The sequence below is a fragment of the Chelmon rostratus genome, chromosome 13 (genome assembly GCF_017976325.1).
Source record: "Chelmon rostratus isolate fCheRos1 chromosome 13, fCheRos1.pri, whole genome shotgun sequence".
Lineage (NCBI taxonomy): Eukaryota > Metazoa > Chordata > Actinopteri > Chaetodontiformes > Chaetodontidae > Chelmon > Chelmon rostratus.
Genome location: NC_055670.1, coordinates 7,964,882 through 7,988,646, shown reverse-complemented (window position 1 = coordinate 7,988,646; position 23,765 = coordinate 7,964,882). Strand labels below are relative to the sequence as shown.

The window sequence follows — 23,765 nt, the reverse complement described above, 5'->3', positions numbered from 1 at the left end:
GCTAATATCGTCTACAGAGGGAGAGAATAAACATTTCCCTTGTTTGTGTTTTGTGTGAGACAGCAGCAGTTTGCTCAGCCACCCAGAAGCACATCAATTGAGTCTAGTGAAGACAGTGGAGCATGTCACCACTGTGTTAAGAACCAGTGACCTGCTGAAGACTAAACCTGTTCAAAACAATCTCAACTAAATCATTCTCTACTCCACTCCTAGACATTATAATTCATATAATCCAATTAGCCTGCAATTAAGACTGAAAAGTGTCTGATTGATATAAAGGGCTTCACCAAACACATTTTTCATTATAGATTTCTGTAGTCATTGTATTAATAAACTGTTATAAAACACAGCGTGCATGGGGCTTAGTGTTCATTGCTGCCCTGCATCATGCCTTTTGAATCTGATTTCCTGAAGAAGGGTCTTTCCATTTCTTGATCCAAACCTCTCATGCATCACTGTGAGTGCCATTGCTTCTTTTCAATGTCAGGATGACAAAATATCAATAAAACTGGGCAGGGTCTCACTTTTTATATACAGTAAAATATTCAGCCCCCGTCTCCACCTCAAAAACATCTGTCCTTAAGTAGGCTTCCTGTCCTTGTGTTGAAATACTGTTACTTCTGTTACATGTCTCCGTTATCATCTGTAAATGGATTTAAAAAAAAACTGCAATAAAGTCCCAATGGCCTCTTGAAGTGCCTCTAAACTTCATGCTGGAACAGTGCCCCTGACCAGTTGTCTGTGACCAACCTTGTCACTAAAAATAACTGGAGGCCAGCGCCTTGAGAAAAGGCAAATATTGTATCTGCTGATAAAACACTGTTGGTGAAAAACAGTGAAACAAAGAGCCATGGGACATTAAGAGCTGGAGGCATCAATTTCCCCATCAGCCCGTCTCAGCAGCAGGAAGAGGACTTCACTAACCAGTAAATATTTGCATAAAAATACAGCTCCCAAAAGTAAGAGTATTCATTTTTGAGAATGGGCCATTTCAGAATCATGGAGTCTATACTAGGTTATTGTTGGATTGTGACCACTGATGCATTAATGCACCTGACTTTATGTTGCAGCTATTAAAGGCTGGTATTGAGAATATCATGTAGCATTAATCTGTAAATTACCTGGAAAATAAGGTTATCAAATCAATGAAGTGGAGTAAGAAGTAATATATCTTGCTTTGAATCTGTTACTGTTTGAATCACATGTCTGCCATTAAAACACCTTCAAACCTTTCCTGAGATTGTGTAATTCTGTCTTTGTTGGCACATTTCTGTGTTTCTTGGCATGTTTTCCCCACCCATAGATCATTAGAATACTGTGCAATCACTGGCAGGAATTTGTGTCCAAGTCACGTCATGTGCGATTGTATAAAAACCCATGAGTGGATTAAATTGAATGATAACGCAGTTTGTGGCTTATGAAGACAACGATTCACTTGTAAGTGGAAGAATGTGCTAAGAAATTGGACAAATTAAAGGAAATGGACGTCGAGGAATACCAAATCCAGAGGGAGGCGGTAATGCAACGCCAAGACCGCCGTAAAAGTAAAACCTCAAAGAAGAAGAAGCATCCGACGCAGCAGGTGGCGCTGTGGAACTTCTACGATGGCTGCGACCCGCCAACAAGCACAAACAAGAAAAGTGATAGCGATTGTCAGTCAAGAGTAGCTAGCTGTTACCCACAAGAAGTCTCCGCAAGAAGTCGCTCAAGTTATCACTTGGCTACTGTTTTTTTTAAGAACACTACAAATAATGTAATATTTTTTTGCTAAAGGGGTCTAACTGGTTGAGAAATCTAGCGAGATTAGCTCCGTTAGTAACCCTGCATCGCTGGTCAAATCTGCAGCCTGATCGACAGAGAAGATGCCAGCAGCAGAGGAATCACACGGTGGGTTTTAACTACCATCATATTGCGATACAGTGTTTACACCAGGTTGTAGTTTGACCAGAGAAACGAGTGTGTTTTTCACAGTAGCTTCGCTATCCAAGCAAGTTTAGTTACTCGTTAGCGTTCGCTTGACACGGAAGCTAGCAGGAGGTGTGTCAAAGACTCCCTCTCGATATGTGTTTCACCTTAAATAAGCCTCAGCACCAAGGTTATATCTGAATCAAACAAAATCCCTAACCCTAATCAGTCGTCTCCTCAGATGCTGAACCGCTGCCATACATCTATACCCCGCCTTGGAGGTTGTGCCTCTCCGGGGCGAAGAGTAAAAAAAAATCCAGGAGGTTGTTTAAAACCACTTGGCATACCGCTATTCTGGCGATATTTGCAGGATTCCCAAAGACTCTTTTAATAATCTGGATGAAAAAAAATATTCCGTCATCTCTATCCCGTTTTTAAAGATGCAACTTACGTTACCTATCCAGGTAAAGTTAGCCGGCGAGCTGCCATCTTTGTTTTGATACGAAAACAGAGGCACAACCAGGTAAACAGGATGAATTAACTGTTCTTTCTTCATCCTTCAGCGATCGGGATATTTTGTCACCCAAATGGGTGGCAGGGAACGGCAGGGTGACGCTGTTGGAAGGGGGAACAGTCTTCGACTCAACCTCTTTCATAAGTTAGGTGAAATGCTAGCTTTATGCTAGGTTGCCATGGTAGCGGAGCTAGAAGTGATGAGAGTTTCTCAGAATCTGGATCTGACCTGGTCCAGAGCACTGAATCACTGCTCATATCATCGTTTTTTTAACAAAATATAAATGCAGTCACACCATCAAGACGGATTCTGCATGCCATAGATGTCTACTGAGCAGTACCAGAGGCATCTGAACACTGTTTCAGAAGGCTATTGTCTCTATACAATATATACAACCAAGTATTTCCACTGACAGTGCGAACACAGTTGAATCTCCACATTTGTATTATATCATTGTATTTGTACCCTCAACATATGTTTTTTTTTCAACGTGTTATTTTAGTTTTAATTTATGAAACAAACCTTCCATCTCGTTCATGTGTTGGCCCTGTGTCTTCTCTTCATGTCCTGAAAATGTGTTACATTTTGTGAAAAAAAAAATCTACTGAATTGTAATTGTTAATCTTGAAATAAGAGCAAGCAGGCACCCTAATTATAATAGTCAGACGGAGGATACCGTCACTAGTGGGAATTTTGAAACCAGTAACATTGTTATAGGGCCATAATAGTAAAATGATGATGAAAAATTGCTTTACTTCTGTGATTCAGGTGTCAACAAAGCTGTGGACAACATCTGTAGGCTTTCTCCAGATCTGCTGGCTGACACAGTGAGTATATTTTGTCTCTAGTTGTATGTATTCCCATGCAGGCTGGAAACACATTACATTTTTACACAACAGTAACAGAGCATGCAACATAGTCCTTGATTAATATTTAAAAGTGATGGTGATATAGAAGCACGGCACAAGTCAGATGACATGTTGTTGGCCTGTGGTATACGTTTGATTACCTCGGGCACAGAATTAATTTCTTAAACAAATGTTGAAACAAACATGCCTCCTCATGCAACATTTTATAAAATTTGCAACAGCACGTTGCAGACCTCTCAGCGGGATTAACAACTGAATGTTAAACACAATGAAATGGTGTTCATTGTAGGGCTATTAGCAGCCGTGCTCTGCACAAGTCGCACAGGATGTGGTGTGGTTGCCATAGAGGTTATACTGTAGTTCTGATAACTAATCTTATAATCCCCACAGTGTCAGCACATTCTGACTTATCTTCAAGGGCAGACCAGAGGAGTAGATTCAGCTGAAATTTCTGATGTGAGTCAATGTTTCCTTTGAGTATTTTTTAACTCATAGTAACCCATCTTTTCAAGTTCCTCTTTCATTACTTGTTTTTTTTTCTTCTCTGGGCAGAGATTTCAGAGAGCTGGTATCAGACTTGACCATGAAGATCTGCAGAACATGATCAGATTTCTCTTGTTAACATTCAGGTATCTTTCATCATTTTTTAAAATATGAATGTGGTTCTCCTGTGCAGTCCAGGTTTATTCTTTGTGTTAGTGATCAACACCTGCAGGTTGATATGGTTGTGCAGTTTGGTGCATGCATGTTGGTTCCAAAGTCATAGCAGAGGCTCCAATTGTGCAATGGAGCTTTCCCAGCTTTTTTCCTGGGTTATGGGCCTGTCAAAAGTCTTAATGATGCATAAAGAAGGGCACTGTAAGATTTGATAGTTACCATTTGCATCGCCAGGTCAGCCGGGAAGAGCAACCTCTCTGGGGATGACCTCGTGTCAAGGCTGGAAGCGGGCAGCAACAAGTGGCCCAAAGCTTCCCTTCAGGAGGTGCACAGGTTGTGGAGTGAACATGGAGCATTAGTGCACGCTCAGCAGGAGGTCCAGGCCATGCTCAGCATCAGCCAGGTATATCCAAATCAAAGCACTAAAGCAGCATCATTCATTTTAACATATTTTCCAATAACCTGAACACAGAATTAGTCATTTTTTGCTGTATCTTTCTAGTTAGTGGACATGCAGTGGAAGCTTGGCATGGCAGTGAGCTCCGACACATGCCGATCACTCAACTCTCCATACGTGTCTCTTCTGCTGAAGATTGTTGAGCCCTCTGGGCAGGTTTGTCAGAGGTCTTTTGAGATGACCATTCCACAGTTCAAGGTCTGTATTTGTTGACTTGCACGTAGTTTTGGTGGTGTCATTTATTATTGGTCTCTCTGAGGTTGTTAATTTTTTTGTCCTTTTTTGCAGAACTTTCACAAGCAGTTCAAGGAGATGGCAGCTGTTATGGAGACTGTATGATGGTTGCAAGCACACCTAAATGCTTGTCACGATTACACCCCTGTTTACATGTAACCAACGGAAGAACAGCGTCACACACGTTTTTGTCTCCTGGATGTCTGAAATTGTTACAAATTACTGCAAATGTCAGTTGTTGGCTTTGCTTTGCACTTCCATTTTTCCACAAGTTACATAAGCTCCTAAATGATTTACATTTAGGACCTGTTGTTAAAAGAGTTTGAAGACGCTCGTCTATACTTTGAAAACTGTGTCCGGATATTATATGTATATATTCTGTTGCCAATTTATTGAGTACAACAAGCTAAAGCTAATGTAGTCTAACAGTTCTGAAATAAATCCTAAAACCTTCATGAAAGTTGTGATGTTCAGTGTTTGTTGACACATTTCAAGGGTGTTGACTCAACTTTACGGACATTTCAGAGCATGTAGCTTGTGGTGCTGTTGCACTGTACTGCATTATACAGACAGACTACCCTCACTGACACAGGAAGTGGTGTGGACAAAATAGTAGAAACACCTGTCAGCAAAATTTCTGCAGGAATAAACTGGCAAATGAGTTTATATTGCTAAAATTGCAAAACCCTGACTAATATTCAAATTGTGCCTCATTTGTTACACAATGTCCAACATTGATCTGGTTTGGATTAATCACAGTTTGCACTCAACTTCCTCTGGTTTTGCGCTTTTGACTGCAACATGAACACACTTTGCCACAGTGAACACGACTGTTGCTTATGTTGCTGTATCTTTATCAAGGGTGAAAGATTGTGATTAGCCCACGATACAATATCTTGTATCATTTTAGTTAGTGGCAAAAACTGTATATACGATTTGGAGTACAGTTTTTAGTATTAAAAGCCTTTTGCAGTCCTCATGGTTTTTGTTAATGTCTAAATTCTGAAGAGTGCCTTTTGCTGTTTGTGTGCTGTCTGGTAACGCTCTGTGCATGCTCTGTCATTGTGAAGAGGACTTTGCCTTTTTGTTTACTACAGTCTGTCCCCACTTGGATGCCACACAACAGTGATGCAATAAACAACTATTAAATTAACTGAATTCTGTGAAGTAGTACTACTGTTTACCATCTAAAAAAGGTCTAAATGATTCAGACTAACTTTGGGGAAGCTTCATAGTCTATAAGAGGCTCCAGATGTGAAGTCACTCTGGTGGGGGGTCCAGAGTGTTTGCAGCAAATTATCTAGTGTGCAGATTGTGTATGATTGCATATTTTAATCAGAGATTTCATTCATTCCCATGTTTACTGCAATCCCATGCACACAGTCAAGTCAATACAATGTCAACACTCGAAGAAAAGCACAGCCATATCGTTTCATCAAATGGGGATCTGGAGCCTAGTCTATTTGGTTGCCTGCCTTGCAATGTAGAAGATCTGTACACACAGTCCTCACCGGTAGTGTGGGGCTTGGTAGGCTGCAGAGCTCGAGTGGCTGCTGCCTCACTGATGAGGTTATATATGGCACAGCTACTATTTTTAAGATAGGAGGAGCACTCACAATTATGGCATCTGTTAGATGGGAACTCCTCAAGTGCAGAAAGCATATCAGATGTAATGACATCTATCAAAGACTGTATCAGCACAGCCTGCTTGTAGTGAGGTGTAATTCATTGTGCTGCCAGCTTCTGGAAGTAGTTCGTTTTATCTGGTGAAGGCAGTTGGTAAGTAGGATTACAACCAGCACAGGTATGGGCCCGAGGGAGCTAATGCCGCTGGGGCTGCAAACATTTACCACACTATCATCAAAGAAGCTCTCCAGTTATTTTGCACAGTGGAGAAAGGTGGAGCTTCGTCCTGTCACGTTTCGCACAGCGGCTCTGCCCTGCCCACTCCTCCAGCGCATGGGGTGTCTGGGCGGGTCGTCGACGCGCACAGCCGCTCCGCCTCCAAGGCGTTGTGGAAGAAAGGATCCCAGTGCGCGAGGCTGCGCTAAAAGGCGATAAACAAGCACCAATGTATGCATTTTATAGGCTGCTAGGAGAGAAACCATGCGACCGCGCCAGCGAAGCTTGTGCGTAAACAGGACTTTAAGGCCGGGTCTGTAATGCGCCGCCCCGGTTGTGCGCTCAGCAGCAACGCATAGCGCGTCAAAGAAATCTGATTTCTCAGGGCGACTTGTGTTTACACAGGAGCCGTCCAAAGCCACGTTTTAGCAAGCAAGCTTGGCTGGGACAGCACAGTGCACGACTGTTCAGCGTTTGACCCGCTGCCCATGCAAACAGTGGCGGAACAGAGCAGGCAGGGAAGCCACAAATACATGACCGTACAAGTGAATTTGTTTGAAATCCTGGAAGGAAAGCTGTGTCCATCGGGGAGTTTTTTTTTTTGAGAGAGAGATCTGGTTAACATGGAGCGCTGCAGTTGATCGACAGGGCGAGCACATGTTGTGCATGTAGCTGCGTTGGATGAACTTTCACTATGGATGTGGACATGGAAACTGTTTCAAACTGAGCCCAACTGCGCCCGGCCTTGGTCGCAGGGAAGGCTGCGACGGCATCATTTTCGAAAGTGATCTTTAGTCCCACATCGCTGTCAACGAGCTTCGGCCCAGAGTCTGCTGGGTCGACATGGAGAGTCGGGATGAGAGGGAGCACAGTCCTCCGAAGTCAGACCGAAGGTTCGCCCTGACTTACATCGGCTGGTCCTCGCTGGACAGGCGGACCACCCTGCCCATGCTGCCGTGGCTGGTGGCGGAGATCCGCAGGCGTGGTGAGAGGGGCGACTGCGGCCCCGTGGTGCAGCCGAGAGAAGTTCAGCTGGTCCTCAACCCCCCCTTCGTCCGATGCGTCCCCTCCAGCAGCACCAACTCCTCAGTCTTTATATTCGAGCACAAAGCACAGCTCATCTCTCGCTTCATCCACAACAGCAATGACCTCACCTATTTTGCCTATCTCCTGCGGGGCCAGCCCGACAACCCTGAGTCCGAGATGTCCTGTCACGTCTTTAAGGCCGGCGAGCCCAACCAGGTAGGCCAGATCAAGTGTCCAAGCACACCTTGACCCAACAGGGGTCAGGAGCAAGAGAGAAGTGCGCCTCATAGCACTGCGCTGCTCTGAGAAATTGCAGGTTAATGGGTAATTAAGGGATCAGTAGTGTGATCACTCAAATAATAACTCTTATTTCTAAGCGGAACTGCTGTAGTTTAAGACCTGAAAGGAGTTTTCAGTGACCTTATTATGCTCAAAAGCCCAGTTTAAACAATATCAGTATCTCTGTGTAATGTGTCTTAAATGTTCCAAAGGGATCTAAATGGCAAAGCCCTGAGCCATAAATCAACTGTGATGTCAGGATTTACAGCGAGGCCCACCTATTAAACTTTATGATCTGCTGAATCTAACTTTAAGTGTAAAACAAAGGAAGCCCAACCTGAAATCTCATTGAGGTGACAACTATGTCATTTAATCTCAAACACACACACACACACAGTAGATTAGTCAGTGGTCCAAACATGTTGGCTTTGGTATTAAGTATTTAGGCCACTGGTCGGTGGGAATGATAAACAGAGCACCCTGGATTTTTTTTTCTTTTTTTTTGGCGAGGTTAATCCATCTCTGCGCTTTCCTCTTCAGGCGGGGGATCAGACATCCCTCTGGTGCCTGTTGTGTGACAACAACTGAAGAGGCACAATATCGAGTCAGCACATTTACATGCTGATCAGCATGCCACTCTTGAGTAATAAACCAAAATGTGGTAAACAGCCCAAAATCAGGAACGTGGGAGTTTGAAAATCAATGACTAGTCATGTTTTGTGGACATGCTATATGTGCTGGGCTCTGTGCACAAGAGCTCTCCCCAGCGGCGCTGGTGGTGTGCATGTGTGTGAGTGAAAGTTTGTGGCAGCGAACTGGAATAAACATTGACTGCAGCGTCTTTTTGTGTGTGTTCACGTATGAATCATGTGGCTTGGGGTTGTGTCAGCGCGGCCCTCCACCTGCTGTAAGGCAAGCCGAGGCCCTCGCACTTGTTTGTGCTGGTCTCGTTTCCCCAGTGAGCGAGGAAACCCTCACGAATAATGTGCGCAAACACACATCCAGCAGCGCTCACGTTTTTGCATTGATCTCAAACATGCCCGTGTTGTATCGCGTTTCCTGTGGTACGTGCAGGGCTCGGGCAGGCTGTCTGTCTGCTGGTGAAAGCTGAGAGCAGGAGAGGCAACAAGTTCGAGGCAGACGCGCTTTCGAGATGGCCGGCCTCTCTCTCCGGCTGAGATCCACATATTTGCAGCAGTCACAGAAAGGCATCTTGAACGTACCTCATGCAGCCTTATTACGCAACAAAAACTGGTTTGGCAGCCAGCGAGTGAGCAACATGTGCAAGGTGGGCCATGTGGAATGCATGGGTTATTCAGCCAGTACACAGCTGCCATGTGCAAAACCCTGCTGCAGTCATCATTAAAGATAAGATTATTTTCCAGGTCTTTCCGGTTTATATTTATAATACATGCATTCTTACTGTCAGACTGTGGCTTTTCTCTTTGTCCCAGCCGAGTTTAAAGACATGATAACTCTTTGCTTTCTTTTAAAAACATGACCAGGGTATGTTGTGTAAAGCCAGAGGAAAGACCTCTGGCATCTATCAATTGCATGTGAAAGGTTGAAATGAAGTGACGCTCATGATGCCTTGAAGAGCAGAGGAGCTTCGCTGCTCCAGCTTCTGAAGCGGGGAAAGCGAAGGAGTGCTAACAAAGCATAGTCTACACGTAAACACGGAATGTCTTGCTGTGTGTGTTTGTTCCGTTTGAAAGGTTGGGTGCTTAGAATCAAGTCTGACTTCCTCAACTTGAAATACAGCTTCAGTCCTCATGCATATATTATAAGAGTCTTAAACCAGCTTTAATTGGTTATACATGCAGTGTTTAAGGCTCAGCCAGTCATCTCCGGACTCTTGATTGGTGTACGGCAACAAGCTACAGGCCTATGTAATATTTTGCCCGAATGATAACAAACACTAAGTTAAGCACATCATTTAGAGTGTATGTAACACCGTGCTCGCTCGGAGGCCGGGACACGCGGCAGGCATGGATTTAACTCTGTGGTGACTTTATCAAGCCTGCAGCAGACAGCCTGAGCCTGCACAGTGTAAACCACACAGGCCTGTGTGTTTTCCACCTCTGCTCTGACTTGGAACTGGACCACAGGAGAAACGCCTCACTGGGTGACCCTCTGCCATCTTGTGGGTGCTGTTTGTCTTTCAGTGACATGTAGCGACAGGGGGACACGCTCACGAGCCAAGTCAGAGCAAGAGTGACATACTCGACGGCGCAGGGAAGCTTCAGACTGTGCATTGTCCAACTTTATGCATCATTTCCATTTCCATCAGTATTATTGTGGAGTATCTTTAAAAAAAAACAAAAAAAGACATGTTTTTTTTTCCATTCTGTGCAATTGAGAGGTGTTGAGTCACACCTGTGCTGGCTTTTTTTTGCCAGGGCAGGTGAGGTGCTGTAAACATGATCACATTTCTTGCAGAATGAGGAACTGAAGACTATCGATTCTTATCTGGTTGTCATGAGAGGAGGTGATGTGCTTAACCTGCTCTGTTAACGCTGCGCTGGGGACAAAAAAAAGAATGGTGCAGAAGCACGGACCGAATAGGAAAACCTGCTCCGTTTCGCCGCCACCTTGACGCGTTTTGATTTTCAGCCATGATATGAGCTTCTTCCCCACGTCGAGGTGACACAAGAGCCTTTGTTGTGAGTTGGGACATGAACTTTGTTAAACTACGGTGCCCAGTTTGTCCTCAGGCAGATGGAAAAGCACTGGGAGCACGTCATAGCTGCAGCGAGGCGCAGCTACAAAAACATGTGACTGCAAAAACCAATCCTTGGAGAGCTTCAGCCACACAAAGACACATATGTTTAGTAAAGTAACAGTGTGTATGCAGTTGAATCTTATAGTATAAAGTAATGGATTTTTCTTCAGTTGCTTATATTTTATGAGGCAGTTTCTGATTCAGTTCGTATTTTTTTGTTCTTTTTTTTTGGCTTGTAGGGTTGAACAGTTGAAAAATGACATTTGAAGTTCAGCTGTAATTGAATTTTCTCATCTTTATTTATTCTGAGTGACTTTGCAAGTACTTGAAACTGATTAAAGTCAAAAAGCATGTGATCTTGCTTTGCTTCTGCTCTGACATGGGGAATTATCCTCCATACCACTGTCTCTGTCTGTTTCCATCCTTATCTCGTATTGACACAATGATAACCCGTGAGTCTCTGAAAGAAGTCTAATTAGGCGTAATTGCGCACACTGACGGCGAGCGTGTCGGGTCCTCACATTTTCTCAGTGGTCTGGCTGAATGGTGGCGATACAGGCGACAGAGCTATGTGCCAGCTACTGTTTGATCAGATGTTATTGGGGCCTATTGTGGGGACGTTTGACATTACATGACCCATGCACTCCGAGCGCTCAGGAGTCAACTCACACGGGACAATCCTCATGTTTGTTTTCCTCTAAGCTCTAAAGCTGCTGGTGTTTATGTAGCCAGGCTTTGGATCACAACCAGTGTCACTGATATTGTTAGATAAAGCCAGGCAATGATGGGCGAAGGTTTGATGTCAGAACCAGCTTTAAGAACCACTGGGAGTGGGAGGTTTTGAGCAGGCTGCCAGTGGAAAACACAGGCTTTGGACAGCTTTCTGCCTGTCTGTGCCTGTCTCCGCCCAAGGAGTGAGCACCTTCACTGACTCTGTATTGAGTCTGACTACAAATAATTAATCAGATCAAATGGTGCGGAGGCATCATCTTTCTCATGTGTAATCCAGCAGCTCCTGAGATGTTAAGACGGCGCTGCCATTTTTTCCCTCCGTGACAAAGCGGTGCAGGACACAGGCCTGATTGCGTGACAGCCCAGACAGTGCAGCTGTGATTGTCAGACACCAAGGCCTCTAACTCGCCTTGATCTCGCAGAGTAGGCGCAGCTCATGCCAGTGCAGAACTGCTTTTTTTTTCTCTTAAAGTTTGCTGTTATCTCAAAAGATTCTTTAAAAGTCTTCAAGGATTCGAGGAGTAAAGAGATGACTGCGTATGTATGACCCACCACCCCCAACACCTTCCTCCTGTCAATACAGCCCTCTGTCACCAGCCACCCACAGCTCAGCCCTCGGGAAGGCAGGCACTTAGAGAATGGGACTTTAAAATAGCTCATGCAGCCGCTGAAGCAATATGGCCAACTTGTATTTGATCTCTGCATCTCGTACGTAAGCTGGCTTCACAATCATCCCTTTCCTGTTTGCCTGCCCTCCAGCTTCTGTATTGTTGTCCTAGTCACACCTCTGAAGTAAGCCTGATGCGTTTTGTCACATCACTTCCCTCCCCTGGTCTACACAATAAATATATTTGCTCAACAGTCAGCCTGCAGCTCTTATCACATACGGCCGGAGATGTGTGCAGTGTGTGGGGCCGCTGTTTGTTTTAGGCCTCATTGTTGTCGGTATCTGGCTGACCTTGGCTCTGTTTCTAGGCACTCTCGCTTTTTAGAGGCTGTCAGTCCTGTTGTGTTTGCCAAAATCGTTGTAATCTCAACCGTTAAAGTGTCTCAAGACTGATAGATGGATTGACTTCAAATTCCCAAGTATTGCTTAAGACCTTTCTGTCTTGACTTGTATGGTTTTTTTTTTCGATGCAAGTAACCAAAACAGATTTCCTGCTTTGACGTCACGAGCTCTTGCTGCAGGTGTTGAGGAAAGTGCAAGTGCCTGACACGGCGTGGTGTATAAACAGGCTCCCTGACCTTCAAGTCTCTGATTTCCTCCAGCCCTCTGTTTTGTCTTCTGTCCTATAGGGTGTGGGCGTTTCCTGGCTCCTCGCCTACTTCTTGTTACCAATATAGTGTTTGGTCTGTCTAGCCTTTGGTCAGATCTTGCTGTTTTTTCAGCCTTGAGTTATTTAAAGTTGCAACAAGAAGTCAGGTCATGTTGTTCATTGATCAAAATGAGTTCTTTGGCAAAGTTTTACTTGTTCTTCATTGACTTCTGTCTGTGCATTCAGTCTGTATTTATGTCCAAAAGAGCTGTATTGATATGATGTGAGGGATCAATCACTGTAAGCTGCTCAGGTTGTTTTATTTGGGCTTTTTAGTCATCGTTGCAGTTATGAGATTGAATTTATTTGGGTAATTTTATTATTATTTTATTTTGGGTAAGATTAATGCAGTTCATGTTACTGTCTGTCTCAGTTGTGCTGACTTATGTTGTGGAGTTTGCTTCCGTATCACCTCCCCCTGTCTTTTGTTACGATTTTTTCTCGTTAATCTCTTCCTGTTCATCATATCCCTTTGTTCCACTCTCCTTTCTTACAGGTCCCCGAGGTGATCAGCAGCATTCGCCAAGTGTCCAAATCAGCCCTGAAGGAAGACGCCAAGCCCAAACAGGAAGCTGACGAGGCCTTCTACAACTCCCAGAAGTTTGAAGTGCTTTACTGTGGCAAGGTAGGTATGAATGCACTCCTCAGATAAGTGTTTTCATTTGATGAGGCGGTTGAATTGATGCCGCTGAGTTTGCTAAAAATATTGCAGGTGACCGTTCTGCACAAAAAGGCTCCGTCCACCCTCATCGACGACTGCATCGATAAGTTTCGTCAGCACGAGGTCGAGCGCAAGCGCCTGCGGCTGCTCAACGGTCAGCGGGGGTCCACGGAGAGCGCCCCTGTGGAGTTCTTCATGGGGGGAGACGGAGACCCACTTTCCTCCGTTCTGGATGAGAGTACAGAAGACCCCAAGAGCCCCGCAGCGGAGGACACGATTGGGGGTGGAGGTAAGAGCCACGTGCAGATTGAGGATTAGGATGAATTGTTTTGCTAAAATAATGTGTGTGCACAACTACAGTAAGAAGAAAAGGTAAACTGCTAGTAGGTTAAGTCAGATTTACTATTAACTGCACACGATAAGATGTTCGCTAAGCCTTGCTATGCTTGTCAAGCCTTCCGTTCTTGTGTGGTGCATATTCACATTCACAGTGATACCGGTGGCAGATTTGATAGGTAGACAAAAGCAGGTTTAGCGCTTCTAGCTGGCGGCTGACAATTTTTCCAGCTGAAATGATAACTGTTACAGATTTAGCTCTAGCTAGCTAGCTAGCTAATAGGGCTCTTACGTAGGATGAATTTGAACTCACATCTAATTTGTTCAACTGAATTAGGACATGAAGCTAGCTTTTAGCTTTTCTATTTTTCCGTTTGGTGTCGTACGACTGTGCTCTGTGTCGTGAGAAGGCGGACGAGGTTGTGAACTTGACCTTTTCCCACTCATTTCTGGTGCCGCCATCGCTCCATGTGGCAAAAAGTAACAGCCCTACTCGCTAATTAAGCTAACTTTAGCTCCATGGGCTAGTGGAAAAAGCTGTCTCCAGTTGATTTTTTTGTGGTGTTTTGAAATAAGAATCACGTAAAAGGTTTCTTAAATCTGTAGTTTATGTCTTCATAGTTTATAATGTTGTGCTACAAGACTGAGGCTAAAACTTTGTACATGTTCCCACAAAAAGTTAGCATCCGCAACAGATGATTCATGTAGAAGATGTAATTCTAAATAATAATTCTAAATGCTTTTGTATTGCTATTGTACTTATGTTTTTATTATAATATTGATATTATTTTTATCGTATTATACAATATTTTATGTATGATTTAAGGAAGATATCAGATGATACTATGGTTAAACTGGATAATCAAACTCATCTGATTGGTCACATGGTGGCCCTGTACACCAATAAGAATTGCAGCTGAAAGTGTCAGGTTTGTCGATCTAAATGAACAGCCGAGTGTATCTTTGCTGTATGTTTCAGGTAAAGGCCTGTGTAGCAGCTCCAGTCAGAGCAGCCTTCGAGGAGCTTTCCCCGAGTGCATCCTGGAGGATTCTGGGTTTGAGGAGCCTCAGGAGTTCCGGACGCGCTGCAGCAGCCTGGCAGGGAGTCTGCAGAGGAAGCCGGGGGAAGGCGTCATCATGGGCCCCACGCGCCGAAGACACTCCAGCGCGCCAAATCATGTTCAGCCGTCTGATGCAGACAAGAACCGCACCATGCTCTTCCAGGTAGAGGAAACTTACTAAAGAACAGTGCGGTTGACATCCATGAAAAGTAATGACGTGCTGTTCTTGTGCTGATGTCTTGGGGTCAGCGTGAGCTCAGATGTTTCTCATCTCTGTGTCCAGCTGGCTGTAGATGCTCTGTTCTTTGTTAGAGCACAGCATTATAATTATAACACCAATGTTCTCTCATTAAAACCTGTGGCTTAGTATGTACTCAAGTGCCTGGCCATGACCAAGGGATCTGAATTGCAGTTATTTGCAGTGTACTGAAAGGAATGAATAATATGTGTGCTTGTGGTAAAGATGAAAAACATACAATGAACTATTATGCTGAGTTGAAGGAATATTTTATACTCTTTGGATTCACTCCAAAATTGCAGTGGATGTTAGGTTTATGGGCAGAATTCTAAATATACTCCCTTTGTCAATGAGATGGATGGATGTTGTTTTTCCCCCTCACTACCACCAAGTCATAACTTGTCTTGAAGGACTTGATTCAGTCTGTCACACCAGAAAACCAAACCCTTGCTTGCTTGGCACCATTTGTCATTGTTTGTCACCCTCTTTGCACTCAGTCCAGCCTCTGAGCCCCTTGCCACTGCAAATCACTTTTATGCGCACATTGCTGGCAGTTCTAATGTACAGACAAACTCGGCCTTGTGTTACCGCTCCGGTTTAAGAGGCTGTAACTCCCGAGTACAACACGTGACCGCGATGCTGCTCCTGTGAAAACTGCTTCATGAAAAGCATGCAGGCTGCAGAGTGAGCCAGCTGTCATTCCTCACACACCATGCCCATTGCCTCATGAAGCTAATTTTAAAAACTAGAGCACAACGTTCAATATGATACTCCACATAGCCGTCAATTATGGGAAAAATCATTGGTGCAGACTTGTTGACCTTGATTTTTAGAGTGTGCCAGTGTGTTTATGTATGTCATTGAACGGGCACCAGAACAGTCAAAGCCCTTATCATGAGATGCTCAACACTGATAGTGTCCTTACCTCAAGTTATATCCGTGATAGACATATAGTACGAAGATATTGTTTATTATGTTATAGTATATATAGTTGTTATTATTATTATTATTATTATTGTTGTTGTTATTATTATTGTTATTATTATTATTATTGCAGGTACTTTTTTATGTATCTGTATGTGTCCATGCATGAATCTTTTTGACCATAATGTACCTTTATGTTTCGCAGGTCGGGCGTTTTGAAGTGAACCTCATAAGTCCAGACAGTAAAACAGTGGTGCTGGAGAAGAACTTCAAAGATATTTCATCCTGCTGTCAGGTTGGTTTATTTTTACTTGCTTTATTCACACTAAAAGCCTCTCTTCTCTGTCTCTGCTGCAGTCCTAGCCAGAGAATAGGCTCAGGCTAATTTTCTCTTTTCCAGCATCTAATACATTACTGCCTGTCTGTACAGTACAGCAGGCTTTTATTTTCAATCCTTAGTTTGATGGCAGATCGTTACCAGTGATGTAGAAATATGTTCTCATTTTGTTACTGCTCGATACAGCCCTGTCTCTTTAAATAGACATGCCTCATAAAGATAATGCACTGATGTCTTGTATGAGCAAAGTGGGCCTTTCACTAATTGAATGGAAATTGGAAGTAGAGAATATCAAGAGACATCATGGTGTCCATGACATGCTATTTTTTTAGTTGCAGTGTCAGCATTTGTATTGCTGGACTAAATACAATACAAAATCTAAAAGCGTTGCCTTCACTTGCTGCCATTTACTTTCTAGTTTCATGTTTTTTTTTTGTCTTTTACACAGGGAATCAAGCAGTCCGACCATTTTGGATTCATCTGTCGGGACCAGTCAGAGTCTGGTCCCAGTCAGTATGTGTGCTACGTTTTCCAGTGTGCCAATGAGTCTCTGGTGAGTCACACAAAGCATGTAAATTAAAATGACAGCCCAATACTCTCATCCCAATACGCTTATTTTAATCTCTACAAACCTCTCTGTGTTGTCTTGCTCCCTGTGTGTTTGTGTGTGTGTGCGCTTGTGTGCGTGCGTGCGTGCGTGCGTGCGTGCGTGTGTGTGTGTGTGTGTGCGTGTGTGTGTGTGTGTGTGTGTGTGTGTGTGTGTGTGCGTGCATGCATGCATGCATGCATGCTTGTCTTGTCCCTACGTTTGACTGTTCGTGTCAGGTGGATGAGGTGATGCTGACTCTGAAGCAGGCCTTCACCACCGCAGCAGCCTTACAGAGCAACAAGACCCAGATCCAGCTATGTGAAGCTTGCCCCATGCACGACCTGCACAAGCTCTGCGAGCGGATTGAGGGTGAGCCACGTAAACACGGTCGCGCTCCCGCACTCCTCTCTGGCCTGACTCATAAATATATTGATGCATGGACCGTTTCTCTGAGTTGAAGCAACATAAAAGAGCATTCTGATTTCCTCTTCTGTTTCCAGGTCTCTACCCACCCAGAGCAAAGCTAGCCATCCAAAAATATCTCTCCCAGCTGACTGACAATGAGCAGGCTGAGATTTTTGAGCGAGTTCAGGTAAGGTTCAGCTCAGCTCGGAGATAGCTCACTTACCGACGTATTAGCAGTTTCTTGGTGATTGATCTCTGGAAACAGTTGACTTTATACAAACGCTGCAGCAGTGTTTGTCCATCTTGGGTTCTAAGTGTTTGTGTGTCCGTATCTGCAGAGACTGAAGCCCGGGTCAGACCAGGAGGAGAATGAGCTGGTGATTCTCCATCTGAGACAGCTCTGTGAAACCAAACAAAAGTCCCACCTCCACATCGGAGAGGCCCCTCAGGTAAATGCTTCACCCTTACAACGATGAAGCAAATCGTCCAAAAAAAATGTTGTAATTGCGTCATAACTGCATCAGTGCATTCCAAATCACAGAAGCAGAAAAGAACCTCTCACAGATTCCCAGTTATGGAGTGATTTATGAGGTGTAACTTTAACTTTACCAAAGGAGTGACATATTCACTTGAAGTCAAAATCAAGTGGTGTAGCATGAATAATGTAAAAGTTTTCGAGGGCCTTTCAACATCCTTGAAGTTTGAGGAAAGTTAATTTAGACCATAAAGGTTCTGGAAAAGTAATTTTAAAGCAAATTTAATGCAGAGTGTCACAGAATGAGCTGAGAATGTGTCTCAGCCCTCTGGATCTCTCCAGATTTTCCTTTGGATTTTTGTTTTTACGGTTGCATAGGATGCTTGTGATGGCTGCTATTCATACTAAAAGCTTGGTTTCATCGCTTGGTTGTTAAGTTCATCACATCCCATCCGGATGCATAACGTTCCTGGAAAAGACTTAAGCTGGTTGTCAGAATCAGTGTTCCATTCCATAAGTTCACTCAGGGGAAAACATGATATTAAAACATGACAGGGCTGTGGATTAATACTTCAGCATAATCTAGCCTGAGGGATTGTATGTTAAATATTATAATTCAAAACAACAGACCCTGTGTTAATCTAAGCCACTGTGCTTTGGTGTACGGTGAAAGTCTGTGCAGTCACTTTATATTAATTATTTCTGTGAAAACATTTTTTTTTCTTCTGTCCTTTATTGTCATCTGCCAGAACGCTGGAAACAGCTCATCAGCAGGCGATGGCACAGCCACCAGCAGCCGCTTCAAACTTGATATTCTCAAGAACAAAGCACGCACCTCCCTCACCAGCTCCCTGGAGAACATCCTTGCAAGGGTGGGTCTGAGCATAGAGGGGTTTTTTTTCATACCACAATTTCTCTGCCCCCGCCTTTATCTTTATTTAATTCCCTGCTGTTATTGTATCTGCCATTTTCTCTCTTTATCCCTGTCTCTGGCTCCTATTTCTCCACCCCAGACAGAATATAGCCACTGTGCTGTGTACCTTCATGTGTCTCTCTGCTCCTTCTTTGTATCAGTTGCTGCTTCTGTGTCATTGTCATCCAGGGGATTTGGATTGACCCATATCTGCCAGTGAGACAGCAGAATAATTCCTTAGTAGAGGGCTCCAGGCAATCTGAGACCTCTGCTGCCATCTGTTATTGTCTCAGAGACTTGGCTGAACAATGAAGCAGTGAAATTTATCAAGTCAGGAAATATTTGTCTGATATTTTACTGCCTTCTTGACAATACCAGCTGTTCTTTTTGTCATGATCAGTCAGCACACTGTTCATGGGTTCTTTTTTTTTTGCATATAGGTTTTTATTCATCTTTTCTTTTTTTTTTTTTTCAGAAGTTGTTTCATTTAATTTAACCTCTGCCACCAGGGTGCCAGCCGGATGCGGGGCCGCCTGGGAAGCATGGGAAGCATGAGCAGCTTCGAAAGGGTAAGTGTCCTGAGGGGGAAACACGAGAATTCCCACAACTTCACTCGAGGGACTCTGGGAATTTGCACTTTTTGCCCAGTGGTCTTTAAAAGCATGCTATATTCCATCTCTGTCCTCAGAAAAGGACAAGTGGGATAGGCATGCTTCCACTTTCATCAGTGTTAGTCACTAGACTATGCACCGCATTAGTCTCATGCAGTTTCATGATGAAGCTGCATTGGCCAGAGGAGGGAATGTCATAGCAGGTAGTGTGTTTACAGAGATACGTCAACCATTTGCGGTTGTTGCTCCACTGTATCACCGCTGTGCAGAATGTGGAGTGAATATGTGATGTAGTACCTCTGAGTCCCCATCGGTCATGATAGAGTTGAAAGGGTACTCCACCGATTTAGCATAGCCCTAGTTTAACGAAGACAGACTCAGTTTAAAAGAAGTACAAATCAATGCAGCGGAACCAGTGATATTGCCTTATTTATTCCACTCTCACACTTCTTCTTTGTTAAAACCTACCGCCTACATTACATTGCAACCTTAACCGCCAGCACTTGTGTCAGAGAATTGGATGTGTTATGCTAGTAGCATCTAATGTCACGCAGAGATTAGGAGTGGCCTACAAAGGTCAGGTAAGCTCGCTCGTCCAACTCCACATCCCCAGATTTTAAAGATTGTCTAACCAACCGATGCTGACTCGAGTGACATCACTTAAGGCAATTTGTCAGATTTCGCTCAGCTCCCTCTGGAGCCACAGAAAACTTTATACAACTTTTTCCACATACCTTATGCAGCATTACTTCCCAAGTAAACAGGCTTTGTTGTGTAAAATCAGGGGCGTCTTCTTTAAGGATGTGTCGCTCAGAGTACTAAACACACAGAGACCCTCATAGCTGTCATGTGACTTACTTTGCGTGTTGCATCAATCATGTCATGTCAGATTTACTGGAAATATGAACCGTCAAGCGAGGCAAATGTGACGGGGGGATTTTATTAAGCTCCTGTATCTCTTATTTTTACCAAATCCACCAATACTGGCTGTTGCAGATTTAAAATTCAAATCAGTCTGTCATAGTCACAATGACACATGTAACCTATGTATGAGGAGCAAGTAGTGTTTCATATGGAACTTATGTATATTCTGTACGTGCAAGGAGAATCTAATCTAACGCTAACCTTAACCCTTCGAGGATCACCTGTGCCCCTCTTTGTTGTATTGGTGATAGTCAAAAAAATGTTGTTTGCCCTGTGATTAAGCAAATAAGTAGTCAACTGGGGATCGTGTCAGGATGCCAGTGTCCTAGCAAGCAGGAAATTCAAGTCAGGATGTCCAGTCGTACGTCTGCTGAGCCATGCCTGTCCTGGCTTCCTCTTCTTAGCCTTGTCATCGGACACAGCACTGCACGAGCGTCTGATTCACCAAGCCACCTTAACTTATCAGTGTTTCCTAAAATCTGCAAATCACGATTAAGCCATTCAGCCGACAGCACGATTTACATGTGTGCAACAGACGAACAGACCCTATACGATCTGCAAGCACGTTTCAAGATGGTGACAGCAGCTCCTTTAGACCATTTTCTGCATATATTAAACGAAGCAGCACGAATATGGCAGAATTTCTCCTGTCATGTCATGGAGAGGGAGGTCTCTAAAAGCATGACTGGAGGAGATTGGAGGGTTTTCATGTGGAGTCGAGCCACTCAGATCCTCCCCGCCAATAGTGTGTGATGCTGTGAGTCACAGGACATTGTCCATTAGAATACAATAGATATGGGAGTTGTACCACCAGGCATGAGGCAACACTGAGTCCAAGGGTGTTGAGTGGAAAGTTGAACCTGGAGCGAGTTTTGCTGTGGGGTTACATTGGCTAGGTGAGTGCAGACCTGTAACTTGAAGAACTGAGGTGGTGTTTTATTTGGTTTTGGCCTGGGCCTCTGGAATAGACTTACTAGCTGTGTGTGGTTTGACTTCCAAAGACATATAGCGTGATTATAACCCTTGGAATTTTGTCTGCTGATACCCAGGTTATTGACCTGCATTGCTATACAGAATATTTTTTCTTGTTGCATTATTTGTTTAGCTTGTCATTATTCACCCATCTCTCATTGTATCAGCTGTTACAGTGAAATACATCAGAAAATCTAACCATGCAAAAAAGATGTAAAATGTCATACATGTGCATTCCTGTAAAAGGGTTTTATGTTTCATGCATGCACTGACATCTTTCTCCCTCTCACGTTCTGCCCTCCTCAGCAAGATGAGGAATCTCCCGGTCACTCCCCTCCTGGTTCGCCTCCTGCTTTCCCTGACGACGACCCGGAAACCGGCGTGCAGTTCCGTCGGCGTGCCCACACCTTCAGCCATCCACCTGTGAAGAAACGCATCTCCTTCGAGGGACAGCCGTCCGGCCAGGGCAAGCAGCCTCCACTGCGCAGACAACAGTCGGTTAATGCAGAGCTGCTGCAGAGCAGGTAACTTACACTTCACTTATCAGTCACTTCCTATTTTGACCCTGCGGGAGAAGGAATGATCAATATATGCATCTCTTCAGTGATGGATGTTTTGCACTAAATTTTACGACATTTTTCTCTACAGGAATGAGCTGTTGTGTTCTGTTTGAGGATATGGCCACTGCTAACTTTGCTTAGAAAATCAGAACCTGTTGCTTTTGTTCAACACTAACTAAACATATAGTTACCCTTTGATTTACACCCAGTGTCATCTGTTGCAGCACTTTGATCAGTCCTGAATCTCTCCCCTTCCTGCTCCACTATCCCTGAACAATAGCATCACAAGTTTCCTGTCACTGTTTTGATTGCTCATAAGTTCCTCTGTGTTTTTCTGACCAGAAGCTCCTTCTTTTGTGTAATGTGTTTGTTTTTTGTTTTTTGTTTTTTTTTATTTTGGGGCATTTCATGTTTGGCCCACCCAGTCCCGTGGCTGTATCGAGAACGCGCAGCGTTTCGGAGAGTGAGTCCTCCTTCAGCCTCCCCTCCTCCTTCTCCGCTCCCACTTTCCTGAAAAGCATTTACCAGGGCTCACTGGGCTCCCTGAGCTCCCTGGCAGACAGTGGGAGCCTCAAGAGGTGAGAGGGGGTGCTCAGACCAACCCCCCTGCTTAGACCCAAGCGCATCGGCCAGGGACAAAGGGGATGGGTGGGAGGGACGTACTGGTCTTTGCTGGGATGGCAGTAGCCGCGTACGTGTTGGCTGACCAAACCTTTTAACACCCAGCTTTTTTGTCCCTGTATTTCCTGTCTATTCATAGCAACTTTTTATTGGTAAAAATACTTTCCAGCTGTTTCTTTTTTCCCCCCATCGTCTCTGGAGCTGGACCACCCTCTTCCTGTTTCACTCAGAATTAGAGGGGGATGCTGATACACCCCTCTCATGCTGTATTTGCATGTGAACTTGAAGCTGGTTTGCATGGCAAAACTGTATTTAACCTGGATTCACAGCCTTCATTAACTGCACGTCACACTTGTGCCATCACCTTTCCAGACCGGTGCTGTTCATGATGCCTTAGGGACTCTAAGCATCATGCTGACTCTGTCCAGTTGCTGTTAATGTTCAGCTGCACCACTCATTCAGCTAATATAGTGTGTTCAAGAAAAGAAGAAATCCTGCGGTGTGCCTGAGAGGCTCCAGATCCTCTCTGGCAGTGCTACCCTGACAGAGTTTGCTAGGTGTCTGCAGGCAGAAAGTAAAGGTTAACATTTCCATTATGAATGAGATTCAGCGGAGCGGACCATTGTAAAATGGCATTTCCACAGGATGTTTTTCTCCTCTGGTAGGAGTCCAATCCTCTGAGCGTTTGTATTGATAATGCAGCAAAACAGGGAAGAAAAGCTTTTTTTTTTGATGAATAAGAGCTGAAGTCTCAACCTGCTGGGTGTTTAACTAAAATTGATCACGCCAATCTGTTGCACTGTGAGATAACTTTACCCCAGTGCTACTGCCGCCTTTCTGTGACTCTCTTTATGGCTTTACTGGCAGCAAAACAAAATAAGAAGTGACATGGCAAGTGAAGAAATTTTTGTCTGTTAAAGAGGCGTGTTAAATGTGCAGAACAGCTGAGAGAGTAAAAACACGGTCTCGGTGACATTTGTCTCAATAAAGGTCACTTCCTGTTTTTCACTGTCCACATGATCAGACTGGAGCTGCTGTGCTGACCAAGCTTATTGACTACTAGCTATCAAGTGATCCTCAGCGAATAACAGAAAAAGCTTGTTTCTTAAGTGGAGCAGAAATGCTATTTGAACTGTAAAGGATCCATCAAGTCAATCGTGAAATCTCTTCAGGACCTGAGATTTCAGTTTCACATTCACAAGCTTTGGTGTTTACTGTGTATGTGCGTGTTCAGAGCTTGAAATTAAAACCACTCAGAATTTTCACTTGCAAGAGCAGTTGTCTTAAAACCAAGCAAAAACCCCAACAAATTACTGATGTCAGGATTTCAGTTCATTTGTACAAATACGTGATATAATACATGTATAACATAGAATTCACTGGTGGTAAAAAACTGCAAATGCAGAATGCACTGATATGTATAACAAGGCAGAAAATGACAGAAGAGAACAAGATCCAGTATGTTAAAATTACAATACTAATGTCACATGTATACAGAATCAAATGTAGTTGAATGCAGTGTTGCTAACTGCTTCAGCAAAAACATCCCAATCTGCAAAAGAATAGAAATTTTCTTCAATTCTGC

The 23,765-nt window shown here is 43.9% G+C and overlaps 2 protein-coding genes across 5 annotated transcripts in view; both read left to right on the top strand.

The window, feature by feature from the left end:
- The first annotated feature begins 1,642 nt into the window (after nucleotides 1-1,642).
- commd6 (COMM domain containing 6) lies at nucleotides 1,643-5,779 on the top strand. The gene is made up of 7 exons (XM_041951041.1): nucleotides 1,643-1,887; nucleotides 3,188-3,246; nucleotides 3,679-3,744; nucleotides 3,841-3,917; nucleotides 4,180-4,348; nucleotides 4,448-4,600; nucleotides 4,691-5,779. Exons 1-7 carry the CDS (start codon nucleotides 1,863-1,865, stop codon nucleotides 4,739-4,741), a joined length of 600 nt encoding a protein of 199 aa, XP_041806975.1. The 5' UTR covers nucleotides 1,643-1,862; the 3' UTR covers nucleotides 4,742-5,779.
- Nucleotides 5,780-6,667: 888 nt separating this feature from the next.
- Nucleotides 6,668-23,765, top strand: part of tbc1d4 (TBC1 domain family, member 4) — a 29,356-nt gene continuing 12,258 nt past the window's right edge. For 2 of the 4 annotated variants that reach the window (XM_041950164.1, XM_041950163.1), the window contains exons 1-13: nucleotides 6,668-7,720; nucleotides 13,050-13,178; nucleotides 13,266-13,503; nucleotides 14,530-14,774; nucleotides 15,979-16,068; nucleotides 16,559-16,663; nucleotides 16,936-17,068; nucleotides 17,200-17,291; nucleotides 17,443-17,553; nucleotides 18,329-18,451; nucleotides 19,002-19,061; nucleotides 21,306-21,523; nucleotides 21,985-22,137. In XM_041950164.1, coding sequence (XP_041806098.1) covers nucleotides 7,322-7,720; nucleotides 13,050-13,178; nucleotides 13,266-13,503; nucleotides 14,530-14,774; nucleotides 15,979-16,068; nucleotides 16,559-16,663; nucleotides 16,936-17,068; nucleotides 17,200-17,291; nucleotides 17,443-17,553; nucleotides 18,329-18,451; nucleotides 19,002-19,061; nucleotides 21,306-21,523; nucleotides 21,985-22,137 — 2,096 coding nt within the window. In that variant the 5' untranslated portion in view covers nucleotides 6,668-7,321. The remainder of the gene's footprint in view (nucleotides 7,721-13,049; nucleotides 13,179-13,265; nucleotides 13,504-14,529; nucleotides 14,775-15,978; nucleotides 16,069-16,558; nucleotides 16,664-16,935; nucleotides 17,069-17,199; nucleotides 17,292-17,442; nucleotides 17,554-18,328; nucleotides 18,452-19,001; nucleotides 19,062-21,305; nucleotides 21,524-21,984; nucleotides 22,138-23,765) is intronic. The other 2 variants (XM_041950167.1, XM_041950166.1) reach the window with 1 other exon arrangement.